General features: G+C 32.5%; 1 protein-coding gene across 1 annotated transcript in view; it reads right to left on the reverse strand.

Annotated features, from left to right (window-relative positions):
* Positions 1-18261, reverse strand: part of LOC126851241 (E3 ubiquitin-protein ligase MYLIP) — a 109981-nt gene that overhangs the window by 3275 nt on the left and 88445 nt on the right. Inside the window, exons 3-6 of the mRNA XM_050594989.1 lie at positions 2080-2320; positions 1515-1684; positions 640-856; positions 50-247 (exon numbers count right to left, since the gene is read on the reverse strand). Of these exons, the coding sequence (XP_050450946.1) occupies positions 50-247; positions 640-856; positions 1515-1684; positions 2080-2320 (826 nt within the window). The remainder of the gene's footprint in view (positions 1-49; positions 248-639; positions 857-1514; positions 1685-2079; positions 2321-18261) is intronic.

Here is an 18261-nt window from a genome sequence, read left to right on the forward strand (position 1 = left end):
AATGATAATACCGCGATTATCAGGCGAGATGGCTGAATTTATCGCTCACCTTGCACTTGGGATTTTCGCATTCGCCGCAGGCGTGATTCTCGAGAATCTCATTCTCCTCCGGCAAAGATATGGTCGCGGCCTCGCAATAAAGCGCACGCCGTGCATTGTCATAAACCTCCCGACAAGTCCTGCGTATATCGAATACGTACTTCTTGCCCAAAGTCGAATCTTCATTAAAAATGGAAATTATTGTCCCCTAAAGAAAATAATAATAACAATTATATCATAATTTGACTCGCAATCATAAAATTATTATAAGTATATTTTTATACTTTATCATTATTCAAATAGTGTTAAAAATAACTTTATCCAAAAAATTTTTAGTATGTATATAGATATAGTATATAGATACTCTCTCTTAAAACTCTATGACAGAACTCAATGAAAGAATGTATAATATTATATTTCGGAATAAAAAATCAAAATAAAAAAGTATCACATATATTCAAGAATACTTTTATTTATATATATCGAGATATACAACAGACAATATTTTCATTGGTATTTTTGCGAAATTACAAAAATTTTATTTTTATATATAATATGTACATAATTAGCATCAGTGTAAACAAAACTTGCATCGGATACCTTTAAATCACGGATAAATTGCGCGGTGACTGCGCTTCTAACTGTTTCGCAGCTGTAAAACGCGTGTTTCTCGGTAATCGCTCTATAAAGTCCACTGGCGGATTGGCTTGAGTCTAATTTAAAGTCCAGCGATGTCTCTTCTCCATCAAGCGAAAGGTAAACCAAATGAAACATTCGACGTTGTGACGTAGCACTTTGTATAGCTGTGTACGGTATGCTGTAATGTAATACATAATACATCATAATAGATTAAAGCATGCGGTAAAGTAAAATTTTAATGCTAATCTTCTTCTACATAATAGATGAGGCAAAAACTTGGAAAAATTTATGATATTATCATATGTAAATATTTTCTATAAATTATTTTTACGCCTATATAAATAGAAATGTTACAACTTTATTATTTTATATTAAACGCTAATTATGATAATGAAAAGTTTAATAACATTGTGTTTGTGTGTGTGTGTGTGTGTGTGTGTGTGTGTGTGAAAAATCGTCTTGACGGATGGTATAGCATACAACAGCTGATACGTACCGTCTCCTACAGCCAACAAGCGACATTAAAATTGTCCTGCGATTTCGCGTTAATAAATACAAAGTTTAGCAATACAATATTGGTTGAATTGATCAATCAATACATAAAAGTGTAACGTTGCAACTCAATTTGATGCTTTTTATGATAAAAGAATGTAGCTTAACAAAATATACATGATACGATAAACTAACAATATTAAACTTACAATTAGTTGTACATTGCATTTTTTTTAATGTTTAAAAAAAGAAACACAAACAAAAGAAAATATAAATTTTTATAAATACAAAAATTTTCGTTTTTCTAAATTTCAAATATAGGTATAGGAATGTATAATTTTTACTTTTGCGTTTCTTCGTCCTGATTGCGATAAACCGTAATGCCATGTGGACCAACGCCGATCATAGAAACTCCGTTGTATCCAAATTTACTATGAAACATTTCCTGTCCAAACATGTCAAGATTTGATATTTCCTTCAAAAGCCAATATTCAGCAGTCGAAGTTTTCATTCCCTGAAAATTCATATTATATATTAGATCTCTCATACATTAGGTCTGATATATGTCATGCAACAATATTCAGTCATCAAATCGTAAAAAGAATCATTCAAAATTTAAACTAGAAAATATATATATATCATATCGGCATAAACAAAATCGAAAAAAATATCATGTTTTTTTTTTTATTAAAAACAATCGTATACATTAAAACCACAAAAAATTCAATTTAATCTCGCAATGTTGTTTAAAAAAAAAAAGGAGGAAAAAAGTTTATTAATTAACGAGAGAACAAAAGAATAACGTATATTATATATAAATATTTATTTAATAAATAAAATAATACATATATATAATAGCATCTATGTAATTAATTAAATTATAATTAATACTTGTCAAAACGCTCGCACCTTGATTTCTTTGTGTTGCTGAACTATTCGAAGTAAAAAATCTTGAGGTTTTGGCTCACATGGTTCCGCGGGTTGTATATGACAGCATTGAGAGTAAAGTGCATGCGGCGGTGATAGCGCATCATAATCACCACCATCGGCTTGCGCGATCAGCGCTACTAGACGGGCCACGGAACTCCAATCTGATACCTTTAATTTACCATCGATCAGCTCGAGGCGGGAATGCAAGTAGAACTGATGCCTGCAATTAGAAAGAAAGAGAATTAGAGAAAGAGAGAGAGAGAGAGAGAGAGAGAGAGAGAGAGAGATATGAGTGGTCGGATGTATTCATAGAGAGTTATTAATTGCAATTAGTTCAATTTCACGGTAGAGATAGGTGAATACAAGGTGGGCCAGCCACGCTAATATACGATACTCAGACTAAAGTAAGATTGATTACCTTCCCGTTCTCAGAGCACATTGTTTTAAGGTTTCTCCGCTCTCAATTAAGTTAAACAATACAGCAATGCAATAATATAGAAATGATTAACGATCACGTTTGTAGCGATGAAAAATACGTTCATAATTTAATTGTACGCAACATTTATAGATACTGTACTAATTTAGAAACATTGTCTCATTCATTTATCTGTGACGTCTTATAAATCACTGCTTCAAGGTAATATTCAATCAAAATTGACATGTAGATATTTATATTTACGTTATATTTTACATTTTTAACAAATCTTAAATGTAGATTCAATCTTAAAAAGAAGTTTTGAAAGAACACATTTTAGTTTCACTAAATTTCTAACAAAATTAAATGATTTATGCAGTTCCATGATTCGATTCCACGACTCCGTTTACATATATATTTGAAAAATACTGAATGTGTGCGAGTAGAAAAGGGCAACTCTTCAAAAGAAGTCTTCTCCAAGAGCTGCTTTTGCATACTCCTTCAGATGTACAATGCATACATTTTGCAATAAATATATTGCTATCAGAGGAGTGGAATTATGGGTCGAGAACAAGTTTTCGAATAGCTCGCTCGCATAGTAGTAGAATACAGTAAAGAACTGCATTGAAATATACCGCGCTCTGTATCATTTTTCACGATTTTGCAAGCCGCTCTATTCTCCTTTAATTCTCTCGACGATATTCTGAAGGTAATCATCAGCAACATTGAGAAAATCACATGTTTGCGTACTATCAATGATAAATAATTTGGCGCATACAATTTATTGTCTATACTTTTATCCAAGGATAATAATATCGATTATCGTTTCAACTACGCGTAATACTCATAGAGCGTGAATTATCGTCGATATCGGGAAAAAAAAAAACGAAAAATATCTGCGAAACATGTTATATTCTCGAGTTATTTTAAGTAGTTTTGACTCACCAGTTGACAACATCCTTGACGAAGAATTTCAATTTTAATCGAGAGTAAATTAGGTCGAAGCGATCGATAATCTACACTATTTGGTCGAGTGGATGATAGGATCTATATCAATAAACTTGAAGGAAATATCGTAGATTTTCGAGTTTGCCAAACATCCTCTATATCGATGAAAATTTTGTTGGTTTTTCTAACGGGACTAATATCTTGTTCAAACTTTCAAATCTTGTACTATTTTTTTTTAAGGAAATTATCAAAAAAAATGTTCATAAGAAGATATAAAAGAGAGAAATCGTGTTAACATCAAACAGTTATTATTATTTAAGAAATTAAAAAATGATCATAATTTTATGAAATTTTATGTAAGACACCCTGTATATAATTCAAAAATAAAAACAAGATCGGACCGAATTCTAAATAAGGCATTTCACTCGATTGATTGCGCAAGAGATATTTATATGCATAAATCAATCAAATATCGAACTAACGCGCATAGTAATTTGTACGCCATAAAAAATTGTAAACACAATTGTCATACAAATCCCCCAAAACAGTTACAATGTTATTTGAATTAAGCTTATGAAGATAATCTTTATTTTGTGTAATTATCGTGTTGTACAAATCATATTCAATAAAATGCGCTTTATTAAGGAAAAAAAAAATACGATAATAAATAAAAAGAGGTAACATATTACAATTTATACGATATTACTGAACATATGAATTCTATACCATAAGATTGAAAAAGTGCACATAATTGTGCATTGCGAACTGTAGGCATCATAAAACTACTTAAAGAGTGTGAAAATTTGAAGCAACGTTAGCGCTCAACGGAACTAGAATCATAGAAAGTCCGACTTGCAGCTCTCTCACAATATTTTCGAGTAAATAATTCAGAGGTTATTTCCAACGAGTAATTCTAAAGTGCCTCTGACTGAATCCGTCCTAGCTTCGTCCTCGTGAACGGGGACAGTCGTGAATTAGCTGCCGGCGGCAGATTTCTTAGGGGAACGAACCGCGATGCAATTCGCAGTAAATTAGCATGCGGATTAGCATTTGCATATAATGCTAGTGCTGCATGTAGCGTGTCACCTACGACATTAGCTAACCACATTGTAAATGAGTCAACACTAGATCCGACAAGCCGTGAATTTCAAAAGGGTATACGTAGCTTGCAACTGTCCAGATTTCCACCAGAGAATAACGCGGCAAAGAGAATCTTTCAAGGCTTTGGGAATGACCATAGAGACGGCTTTAAAGTGACCGCAAGGCGATCCTTGCAAAACAGTTTAAATTAGGTTTAATAATTTTGTGGGGCAGAAGTTCCTATCGGAGGAATTAAGTACAAGGGCTAGCCCTATAAAAAAATCGAATATAATATAAAAAAATCGAACCTTAAAAAAGTATCCGAATACAATGACGTCGAGCCATCTATCTTGTGGTATTGCAATGAGAGATCTTTAGCAACTTTCTCACACTACGAGCATGACACTATCGTTTTTAGTTTATATTTTATAGTGATTTGAATGAAATTGTGTTCAGCGTTCGTGACGATTTTTTTTTCTTATGCATTACTTTGTGATGCATTTTTCAACATATAGTTTTCTTGTTGTAATCTAATATTTAGGCAAAAGGGGAGAGGAGACAGCCTTTCAACATGCTAAAAATTTTTTGCGACAGTAGCATAAAGCCATGATCTTTAACGAACTTATCTCTAACGAATAATATCTTTCATTATCATAATGAAAGATATATAAAAAAAAAAAAAAATACGGTGACCAAAGCAGCTTACATATAGATGCAAAAAATATATTTTTTACTTTTTCCGCTTTTGGTTTTCAAACTGCAACTTATTTTTTTCCTTCCTCTAGATAAATTGTAAAGTTTAGAGCAGAAATGCAGAAACATTTAACAGTCCGTTTAACACGAAGAAAAAAGAGAAAACATTTTTTTTTCCATTTTCCGTTTTTCTCAAATGTTTTCAAATCGCTTCTTTTTTATGCAAGTACCGTAAAAACAGCTTAAAAATAAAATTCATGGCAATGTTCGAGAATATGTTCAAGTGTTCATTAATGACTCGGTGGTTGAAAGCTTTGTGGTTGTTCCAATTATGCACATGCACACAATCATGTCTCCTTGTATGTATTTATTTAGTCCGTGCTCGCTGCACAATGCTTTAGTTGTACCGTACGGTCTTGCCAACGATTTTCAGGCACGCCTGCTTCAACGTACGATTTTGTATTTAATCGGACAGTGCATAATTAATTATTCGCCGAGTCGGAATTAACGAACAAGCCCTCGAAGCGATTCGCAATTGCTTTTGGTTTTGCGGCTACAACTCTCTTTTCTGCCTCAGCGACAATTTGGTTTCGATAAAGCAATCCAATCGATAAATTTACTTCCACAAGCATTAATAGCTGTCATCGTTTCATATCAACAAGATGAAGTATCGTAAAGAGCCGCAAATTTTCAGAGCTTAATCTGAAACCACGATTCTATTCTTAAAATAAACCATTATCGAAAATATTAGAAAATATTATAAAGAATTAATGAATAAAAATCAATATTATATTTTGATTTATTCTATGAGGATTTGATATTATATAAAACATTAAATTTTTCGTATTTATCAGAATTTTAGTTTTTATTTTAAATTCTTAATGTTCTTACATATTTATCGCAAAGAGGAAAAACAGTAAAAAATTAAGAAACGTTTAAAAATCTACACAGACATCTATATCATCGCACATATATATAATTGACGTGATATATAATTGACTTTGTTTGTTCTTCGTTACTTTGTAACACAATTTTCATTTTAAATCCATCCATGTTAGGACGTGACAAGCGTAAGACAGAAAATCGCGTTAACCCGCGAGTAATTAATCCTCGTCGAATTACGTTCGATAATTAAAGTTCAGAAACAGGTAATCCGCCTACTCGCGACCGCTACTTTCTTTCCGTGTCGATTGATCTGTAGTATATCGCGTCGGCAGCGCGGGCGCGTATTTCAATTCGCTTATTATCGGAGATCGAGATTAATGGAATCCCCCGTTTCGACGTAACCGAGGCAGCTACATATCTTCTCTCGAGGAGCACCAGGATTTTCCCAACCGTGAAAACTGATCTACCAATGCACCCGTTAAATTATCTATCAATGTTGCGCACTGTGATTGAATAATGAAATTTACATGTTGATTCGCTGCAGATATACTCGATTAATTTGAAATCATGATGTGCAATAATTAAAGCGCGTGTACATCTCTCTCTCTCTCTCTTCTCTTTATTTTGCATTTATATATATTATAAATGCATTTATATTTTTATATATGTTAATAAATATGAAGAATATAAACATGATAAAATATTATAAATTACGATTGCGATGAGATGATAGTTCAAAAATATATGTTGATTGGGAGAAGGAAAGAAATTTTATTTAATATTTTGTTTAATATTTTTATGAAAGGGGAAGTTTTTTCGAATTTATTTTTATATGTTTGGAATGGAACTTGCCAATCAGATTATGATATCCGTGTGGGAATACGTAGGAAAACGGTGAGTTACGTGACACTGAATAAAACAAATCTTTGACCTGATAAAGTTCGTGATCCGAGTTACTGCAAGAGTGATGGAAACTTGAAAATCGAGAAAACCCAGGGGACTGCCTTTTCATCGATCGCAATTTCATTTGCGTTCGTACAGCGCAACTGAGAAGCGAGATATAATTTGTACTGCGTATATAACACGGAAATAATTATGCTTCTTCAAGTTTACTTCGTTCAGTACATTCGCGCGTGAGTTTAGAAATTATACTTTTTCATGAAATAAATAAATACAAAAAAGTGTATAAATATCTTTATATAATGGAATATGTAAGCAATGACAGCAAGCTATATAATACACAACACTGTCAGAAAAAAATTTCATATTTAATTAACAGTTATATATTTAAGTAAAAATTTCATATTTAATTTCCTTTTATATCGAGTTAACGTTTTTTTCTATCATATATAAAATGTATTTACGTCATACAATTTGATATATAATTTACGAACACATTAAAGCTAGAATATATATTCTAAATGAATTCATTACGTTACATGCGCTTATAGAGAGAGTGGCTTTTATATATTTGCGTAAATTTGAAAGGTAATATTCATCCACTAAGGAATAATAAAATGTCGTAAAAAAATAATTGAGACAAATAAACACAATGCTACCAGGAGATACAATCTGAATGCGCTAATAAATTTTCCGCGTCTGTAGTTTCCCACGGGGAATTTTTCTGCAGGCTTTTTCGCTATGCATGCAATGAGTTTGGCTAATAGTGTGGCTAATAGCGTGTCTTAATGACAAATTTTTTAACGATAATAAATTTGATTTTTCCATAAACGAAAGAAAGAGAGAGAGAGAAAGAGAGAAGAGAAAAATTATTGTATCAATTTAATTTGATTTTTACTAATATTATAAATAGTCAAAAATGTAGCGAGCTAGCAGATTTATTTATGTATTCATTTAGATTTATTTTAATAGTAATCAATAAAATATTCTCATTTCGTTATTCTCATAGATTGTTTCTCAATCGACAAATGACAATCGTTTCAAAATGATGAAAGATCTTGAATATCAATATCAGTAGTAAACGAAATCAAAAAATCCTTTCGTAGTGAGAGACGATAGCTCCAAGTCGAAGGGGATCCCTTTCGAAAATCAAACCGGATCTATCCGACAAATTACTTCCGGTGTACTTGACTGAAGACGAGTTAACTCAGCAGTGAGTATTCGTATTCTGTTGGTTTGCTAACATCGCGTTGAAATTTCGCACAGTGAATGCAATGCTGAAGAGAAGGAGGAGGAGAAGGAAGCGGAAGTAAAGGAGGCTGCCTATAATCACTCACTGACGTTTATTCGCAAAGTCCGTCGACTAGCGACGGTGCAAACATCGTCGTCGAATTCTGGTAGTCGGAACTATCCGACGAAATTATGCTCCGAAACTACATCGCTCACGAGCATCGCGAATTCGGCTTTTACCCGCGGAACTTGAAGCGCTTTTCGTATACTCGGCACTTGGTCTTTCCGCTGTCGGATCCATTTATTTATTTTATCTGTTCGACGCGAGTTTAACCAAAATGAACGTCTGCGTGTTAAGAGCTTACACGCAATTTCAGTCTTCCACGACTACACACTACAAAAAGCTCGCAACCGCAGTAACACAGGCTCGTACGATGTAGGACTTAATATTACGGTGAGCGATGTGCTTTCGAGTTCATTCAATTTCAGATTTGTGTATTCTACGAATAGATTTCTATTAGATCATCTTTTTATGCAATAACACAATCTATAAAAAATCTATCTCTTGTATGTAAATTCATTCTGCATAGAATACAAAATTAGATATGTGACTAAAATGCACAGTAAATGGTATTTGATTTCTTATTGTGTTATTACGCTCGATTTAAATCTCTAATTTTGCAAACATCTCCGGAATTACGGAAACGCTCGGAAATTATTATTGCTCCCGGCCCCCTTAATTCGACCGTGATAGTAACAGCTCACACCACAGATCGATCCATTCGGTAGAGTTAAGTAGGTGGACTATTCAACCCCGATACCAGAGGAATGCGAGATCGTTTGATTTTACCGCACAAATTTTCACAAACTCGAAATTTCGGGCGTTCACTGTCATCGTAAGAGACGACTAATAAAAGACATTAAAACGCGATAAATTCTACGACCAAAAATAATAAGAACTATCTTCAGCAAGAGTATTATACTTTTATTGTTCCTATGATAAGTCAATATTAGCAGCAAAACTTAAATTTTTTTATCGAAAAGCTACAGCTACAGGATAATCAAGAAAATTAAAAAAATATGCGTTTTATAAAATAAGTCATATGACATGAAAAAAAATAACTGAACTTCATTATTAAACAATAATTCGTTATTAACTTATACAGCTTGTAAAATATATAACAATATATAATATCTTGTAATAAATATAACAAAATGACAAATCGTATAATATATCTATAAATCATATTTTTTAAATATTTTTAATTATTTAAAATATGTATGATCTTATACTCATATTCATCAAATCACAATTATTATAATGTCGGCTTCTTATAAAATAATATTTGCAATTTTATAAAATTACAATTATCTATTTGAAGTATTTCAGTAATTGCAAATTCCAATGCAATATTTAATTTATTATTTCAGTTAATAGCATCTACAAAGAAAAAAGAACGTGTACCTTAATTTATTCGATATTCAACAGGTTTCAGTTTCAATTTATATACGTCTTCCTTTTTTTTCTTCATTGTATCACAACATGATATGAAACTTTTAAAATATCTCCGTTGTATATATATATATATATATATATATATATATATATATATATATAAAATTCAGAAAATAATATTTTAAAATCGATATATAACAAAGAAAGCGTTATAATCTAAATAAAATATACACATTGCTGTATAGATCCAAATATGCTGTATATTTCAATTTATAAATTATTCGCACCTTAATATTATTTAAGCATTGTTTTAGCATTTATAAAATAAAAAAGAAGAACGGCTTTTTGATTGATGTTGGTGTTTTATCGCGAATGTGTCATAATTCGATCATATTGCAACAGTTTAGTCTCAATAAGATCTCATAAGGTTTAGCGTTACAGCGTTGTTACATTACAATGTGATTACATTACAATATCACATAGGAAAACAAGAGTGTTTTCGTGCAAATAGAAACGTAATACAATTCTGTTACATGTATCTGCCACGCGGAAAAACATTAATTTGTAGCATAAAGGACACAGTTGCAGTGACTATACAACTCATTATATCGTCGTTTATCCTACACAATTTTCTCTTTCCGCCCATCTACGCTTACATTGCCATGGAATTACATAGCTGCACGGCTATTACATTCAGGATCCTTTCACGAGCAATTAAAGGAAATCCCCTTAATCTCAACGGCACATTCCGGAAAAACTTTAGTGCGGCCACATTTCTCAAGAACTACTTTTCTGCGATATAATGTGGTTCGGAAAGAGATAGAAGGAAAGAGAGAGACATGATTCGTCGCGGGAGGCTGTAATACCATCGGATTACAACGCCAGCGAGCCAGACAGCCCACAGTGAACAAAATCTCGAGAGCGAATGCTCTGTTTTCCATTATAGCGACGTGCGCCGCTATTCTTCCTCTATTTCCACATTTCTTTCTTTTTAGTCGTCTTCTTCAACTGTAGTTTGCAAGCCAGTTTCGGCAAAAGCCGAAATACAGCTCAGCTCACATCTGACTGCACTGTATATTTTTTCTGTCTCTTTTCCGTTGTTTCCTTTCTCTTCCTTGTGTCAAATGCAGAATCAAAGATGAGTTTTCAAGTTAATGATTTTAAAAACTTCTGTGTTAGACAGACTTGTGGCCACTTTAAATTAATTTCGAATTTCATAGCTGTCCTCTCGTTATTCCAACTATGGATAAACTAGCGACATTAATGATTATTATTAACAACAGACCAATTAAAAGAAAATAATTTGCAGGATATTGTAAATTAATTTTTATAGCAAGACGTCTATATTTTAGAATTAGAGAATTAAGAATTAATAAAATCAGCAAATAATTATATAATTATCAGCTTGTTATTTGTATCCAGTTTTTTAAAAATATTTCGTTTTTCGTTTGAAATATTAATGTTAACTATATCATTAAATCATTTTATCATTATATAAAAAGAAGAGAATAAAATTGCTTTTAGATTATATTGTATTTCGGAATAATAGAAACACGAAAGTAATCTTTATATTTATTCGTAATAATACCAAATACAACAAATTGGCTTAAATTCTTACCATATTAATGCTACTAAAAATATCTCTATATAACTAATTAGTCTAGAAATTAATTATATCCTTTCCCATAAGCTTCCTTTGAAGCTAATTTTTCTTGAAGGCGATGCGAGCTGGCGAATTCACTCTCCGATGCATAAGTCGATCGTTCTCTTACTTCGCTTTCTTCGCCCCCGCTTTCATAATTCGAGTTCTTTTAGAAATATGACGTAAGAAAAAAATGGAAAAAAAATCAAGTATATTATTCTCTCTCTCTCTCTCTCTCTCTCTCTCTCTCTTTTTCTCGGCAGGTAAAAAGTTTTTAACACAAATTACCGAGGCAAAACTCAAGCGTTTAATGCGTCTGTCATGCTCGAGATCGCTCGTAATTAGATTCGCGGTATTTTAAAAGCATTTAGGAAAAACTTGAGTGAAGCTCGCCCCCTCTTTAGTAGCTCGCTCGAGGGTTATCCTTAATATCAAAAGTTAATTTTTTCACGGCAAGAGCGCGCGCGTAAAATTCCGGTTAAGCTTTTACCAGCGTCTCTCAAATTGTAAATCAGATCCGCTATAAATCAGATCAGCGTTTTATAAGACACTTCCGCTCGGTTTTTGCCGATTTTCCAAGATCGTAAACGGCTAGCAATGCTGTCGCGGAATTGATATTCTGCATCTTGAAATGGCACGAAGTTGAAAGCGCGCAAGGAAACTATATATTATAGTTACCGGTAAAATGTGAACAGCGATAAATCACAAATACATACGCACTTTGCAGTCGATCGTTGTGCTTGACGATATATTTTCGGCACTAGCAGGTGGGTTAAACCACCAGGCACACGAAGCACGTAAAAAAATCTACGAAGTATGTTTCTATCTCGGTGACAGTGTCAATCGAGAATCGCATTGTTAATGAAAATAACACTGCTAATGTAACGACATTCTGCAACGAAAGACAAGTGTTTTTATATTCGCTTCCAATATAAGATCGAAACTTAAATAGCGCAATCATAATTTTGTTTCCTAGCACTTTTATTTGGTACTTCAGAATGATTTTATTTCGCAGAGAATAAATCTTAATTTTATACTTTTATATCTTTATATCATTTATAAATATCGAATAGTGAATCAAATTTAAATATTTTCTCAAAATATTTGTTTCTATAACATGCAATCTTTACAAAATTAAAAATTAGTATTAAATAATTTTCTCTGCAATATTAAATTTTTGTTTAATAAAAATTTTTTTGAAAAAAAAAATAAAAGTTTCTACCTTCTTGTTGACTTTGTAGTCATATTTTATTTTTTTTTCTTTATATTTTATTGTAATGATTTTTTGCTCATTATTTAATTAATTCGAGAATTAAATTTTCTGAGAAGTGACAAGGTGGCGAACCGACGAGAAACGAGCGATGACGCGCAAAGCGCTTTCTACCCAATTAGTAGCATAGTAACGAATATTTTAGTTTTCTCTTTCGCAATTTTATTTTACCATTACTATACGTAATACATTTTTGTCAAAATTAATACAAATATGGAATAATTCCGGCATTTGGAAGATAGTTTCGACAAATATGAAGTAATAAATTTAAACATAAAGCATAACTAATGAACGTATAATATATACACTGATACATTCATCAAATTAAACGAAAATATATTTAAAAAATTATCTTATAATAATATAATACACTTTGTTTAATTTCTTGTCGTGCGTGCGACACATATTTGAATTTTTACTCCGTTATCCTGCAAGATTGATTTATACAAACGGCTAAGCTCTGAATTATGCCATCCTTCGCTAATGAACCTTCTCGGTTGCTTGCGAGTTTCACCACCTTTCGTACACAGCCAGAGATAAATATCTTCCGAGTAGGATGATACTCGGAAATGTGCCTCCCAGCGTACAGTCGCGCAGCACACCGTCGTAAATACATTAACGCGTGATCCAAGATCTATGTTTTCTTCCTGGCGGAGACAAGTTGATGTAATCCAATTGATTAAGAAAACATATAACCGTCAGCAAGAAATTTACAGTGCGAGTTATGTATAATTAATATATGTATAATTATAGAAGTTGCGAGAGTCATTATATATTTCATAGTTGTAATAAATTTAACTACAGAATCTGAAGAAATAATACAATTAGAGGAGAGAGAGAGAGAGAGAGAGAGAGAAAGTTTATTTATTTTTAATTAAAATGTGCAGAATTAAGGAATATTATAATTTAATCAAAAACTTTCGTAAGGATTAAGAAATTTTCTTTTCATAATGATTAATATAGCACTTTTAATATATGAATTGAAATTTAATGTTTTATTGCTACGCAAAATCCGTCGAGGTATTTTATTAATAAAGTAATGATTAAATTCTTTTCTTTATTGTTCTCCAACATAAGTAAATCTTTGCAAATATCTATCTTTCATAAATTTCCGCGATAGAATTGAAAGGAAATAATATTTCTCGTCAACGACGAAATATTCCAACGTTACAGCAATATTCCACCTCACAAACATTGATGATATTATCGATAGGAGAAATTTTATGACAATGCTTTTTTATATTGTAATAAATTTTGATTTATATTCTTAAAGCAATCCTCTCTCAAAATCCATCTCTTGTTTCCTTGTCGTTACACTTACGTATTATGTTATATTGCCATGTAATTTCATTTTCTTCACGCATGCGTATATATATGACAGGTATCATTCCTTCTCCTCTTTTTTTAACTTTCATTTTTTTGATTTCGTTCTTTCTATCGCGCATCTATCTGTTCTCTGAAAAATTTTTCCAGTCCATCCTTTTGATATTACATGCAATTATTTTTTACCTAAATGTACGTTTTTTATGCCGCGAATTTATTTTTATTGGTACACATGCGTTTTCGACACATGATATTCGCTTTCTGATCTCCCTTTTCCTCATTTATGGTTTTTGAAAAATCGGTAGCGAATTTTGCTTCGTACTCGGCGAAGAGAATCGCTGACAAAAGAAAAACCAGACTAAAAAAACTGAATTTTCACAATTGGTGGAAAAGCTCGTTGTAAAACACTCGTATAACGAACGAGAGATCCACGATTTTGCTGCCTTTTACAATTTACGTTCCTAGTACTTCAATGACCACTTAATTAACGACCGCATATATATATATTAAGCGTAATTCTTTCGTATTTTAAAATATTATTTATTAATTGAAAATAATTCCTGTTTTTTAAACTTTTTATTTCCAAACTTTTAAATTGTCATATTTATGCGATTTAAAGAAATAAAACTTATTATTTATAACGTATGTAGCACATGTTATATCAGTGATTTTTTCCATCGCAAATGATGTTCAACGGTGGTGAATGTAATTTTAGAGGTGAACCATATTTTTTCCACCGATATACACACGATAAAAAAACGGCCGCTTCTTGTCCCATGCATTATTGGTTTTTTTTTTATATTTGCATGAGAGCGGCATATATTTTATTCTGTTTATTTTATTTCGTTACAAAAAAAATTCTATCTATCTTTCGGGACATAAACTTTTTTTTTAAATATATTAAAACAAGCAATCAAATTTTTGCGCTGTCAATTTTAGGATTTGCATCAATATTATAGATTTTGGTATCAATATCATAAATTTTATAACAATATTATAACATAAATGCAAATATATATATATATATATATATATATATATATATATATATATATATTCACACACATGTACATATGATATTGATATCAAAATCTGTAAACTTAACATTAGAAGAAATTTTCTATATCGCAATATTTATAACCAAGCACACGATTTATTTACGTTTATTAAAAATATATATTATTTTTACGATGGCATGGTTTTCATGATGACAGTAAATAACGGCGCGGTAATCCTAGTTTTCGCGTTGCAAGTTTTTTCTTCAAACGCAAATCTTTTCACTGCACGAACAAAATGACAAACGACTCGCCCGTTATGATATTCTTATGAGAAGTCGCAGTTGTAATTTTGCAGATAACTATGAGTTCCGACTGCCTCGGAAACACTTTGTCTTTATCAACGTCTACCGACTTCGTAGTCGGAAGAAATGGCTGCGACGATCTCCCGCCGGTATGATAGACGATCCTGGTGGCGACATTTCACTAATGCGGAAATGCTAGACGAATTAATAAAAACTGAAGAACGACAGAATTTTCCTTTTCAATCTATTTAGGATGCAAATTCAAAATAAATACGAGTAAACAGTGACATTTCTTACAGTGAATCATTATTATAAAAAATTAATTATGTTCTATCTATTAACTTTCACTTTAATGCCAATCATAAAATATTAGTGCAATAATTTGTAACATCTCTAATCATTGATTGTCTCGTGATGCGATAATAACAAATTGTAACTTGGCGCAGTATATCTTCCCGAAATTTACGGACGGAATGTGACAGTAAAGTGTCGCGTCGTTGCAAACGCGAAATGTATATCGTCGATAAATCAAACGTGAGCCTGTCCGTCGGTGTAAAGCTTCTACGTCGTACAAAGTTCGAATTCGCAATCAGAGAATTGTGTTTTTTTTTTCTTTTTTTCAGATAAAAAATGTAGATCAATAAATCACAGGCAAAATCGATGGCGTGAAATAATTGACGAGAGGTAACTCTGTGATTTATATCCTACGATGAAATATGATGATGAAGTACCTATATATGTATATGTAACATTCCCGAAAAAAAGTCATTATTCTCGTCTCGCTTTGCATTTTTATGATTTTTTTAATGTGCTTTTTGCCGAGTTTAATATAATTCAAAATTCCCGAAATAAACACAAAACAAAACGAAAACAAAATATAAATAGCTAATTCTACCGAGTCGCAAGTAATTATACAGGTCGGTTATAAGTTATCTTTTTGTCGATTCGTAATGACAGTATGTGTGATATGAAAATAAGAGAATACTGCAATGTGAAGATAAACTGCTTAATTAAGCATTATGCAGAAAGCAGGATTATCCTGAAACACATATATAACAGTATCATATACGCAAATTAATATCCTACATATCGGTTTCGCAAAAAAGACATTTTCACCCTTATCCCCATCTCTTTCTCGAATAAATTAATCGAGATACGACGTAACGTAATTAAATCTGACCTATGTCAGATTAATTTGCGATATCACATGCGACCCGACAAACAAATCCATCATAGTGCTCAACTATAAATATACGGAGCGCTTTCTTTTATTTTTAAATTCATTTATTAAAGTTTATAGTCAATTATTTCATTAAAAAAATATTTGACTAGGAAGATTCTGCAAATTATTTAGATTGCGCACGAATTAACGGATATTTTTTCAAAAACATTATACTGAAGAGGCAATGAATGCATTGCAGATCTGACGAATACACATAGCTAGATAGCGAAAGAGTTCGTCGCGTCAGCTGCCGCAATTGCAACTGCGCGTATCGCGGTACCGATGCCTAATTAATTCGCACGACAGACTCATTACTCTTTGCGCATTTAACTCTACGCGGGGTAATTCGAACCGCGATTAAATTGGGATTACGTTTCGATTCATTGAAATCTGCGGGCCGGCCACAGCACTCTGCACTGCTTATTAATTATTACAATCCGAGACAGCGTTTAATCGCATCGATTTACTGGAAACTTTTGAACACGAGTTCATTGAACATAAAATCGTTACTCGGTCATCAGGTTAAGAATTTTTTTTCGCCTTGAGAAACATGAGTTGCCCCAAGAAATCACAAATGTTTCGCGTAAAGAGCAAAAACATATTGCCTTGGAAGTTTGATCACGTATCGCGTTGCGAAAATCGAATATCGTAATCAATACATGATCTCTCGTTTTTTATTATTTAATTTCAACATATTTGTTGAGTAATTCTCCTTTTTATATTAAATCTTTTATTTGTACAAGATGATCAGGATTTGATATTGGCAGACTTACTCGACAAATATTTATAATTAATGAAAAATTCGAAATTTCTCTTTAGATATGCCTTACATTTTATTTATACCGATCCAATTTCGCGCAGCAATTGCATTGCGGTACATTGCAGGATATAACGGCATCGATACAAATGCCACAAATAATTCAAAATAAATCGCATCGACGTCGTAACAGAGCGCATCCCGCGCATAACATTATTTATCGTGTATATATTTCAGCGGCGGAGAGAAGCGTCGCCTTTGCAACCGTGCTCGCACGAAAACACATTCAACAACGCACACAATATCGCCGGATGCAATCAGTACCCTCACGGCGACGGCAGCATGCAATTTTGTACGTGCTCGCTCGGGGATCGATAGATCGCGCCCAAGGAATCCAGCTGATTGCACAAGCGTTCTCTCTCTCTCTCTCTCTCATTTCTATATATTTCTATTTCTATCTCTATCTCTCATCGCGATTTCCTCTCTTTCTTTCTCTTGCTCTTACTCTCACTCTCCCCGAGAGAGGAATTTTTACGGCGGAAACGATTTTCAATTCGGACGAAGGCCTCCTCTCCGTGTCTCGTTCTCGCCATTCGCACGAGTGCATCCGTGTGGCAGATTACAGCGAACGCAATTCGCAACTGCTGCGGAGAGTTCGTCGCACTCGCTTTGACTACACACCGTGGTAACGAACCAATCAGAACTTCAAACAAAACGAGTTGCTGTTTCCCGAACACTCGCGACAATGTATTTCCCGAGACAGTTGCTCATTTCGGTTGCTTGCAGCAACCGAATACTAATTTTAAAATACAATCCGACTTTTGCCCTTTTTGAAATATATTAAAAGTTGTAATGGAACGTAATATTACATTTTTCTTCCTGTTATATTAAATAAATTTATAACTTTAGAAATTTTTTCTAATTAAGAAATTTATAATTATGTAATCAATTTTATAAACATTATAACATATAAAACTTTTTTTGATTGAGTTTTAAAATGAATTTCCCATATAAGCATTCGAAGATCAACAAAGGAATTC

Source organism: Cataglyphis hispanica, chromosome 7 (assembly GCF_021464435.1).
Source record: "Cataglyphis hispanica isolate Lineage 1 chromosome 7, ULB_Chis1_1.0, whole genome shotgun sequence".
Classification (NCBI taxonomy): Eukaryota; Metazoa; Arthropoda; class Insecta; order Hymenoptera; family Formicidae; genus Cataglyphis; species Cataglyphis hispanica.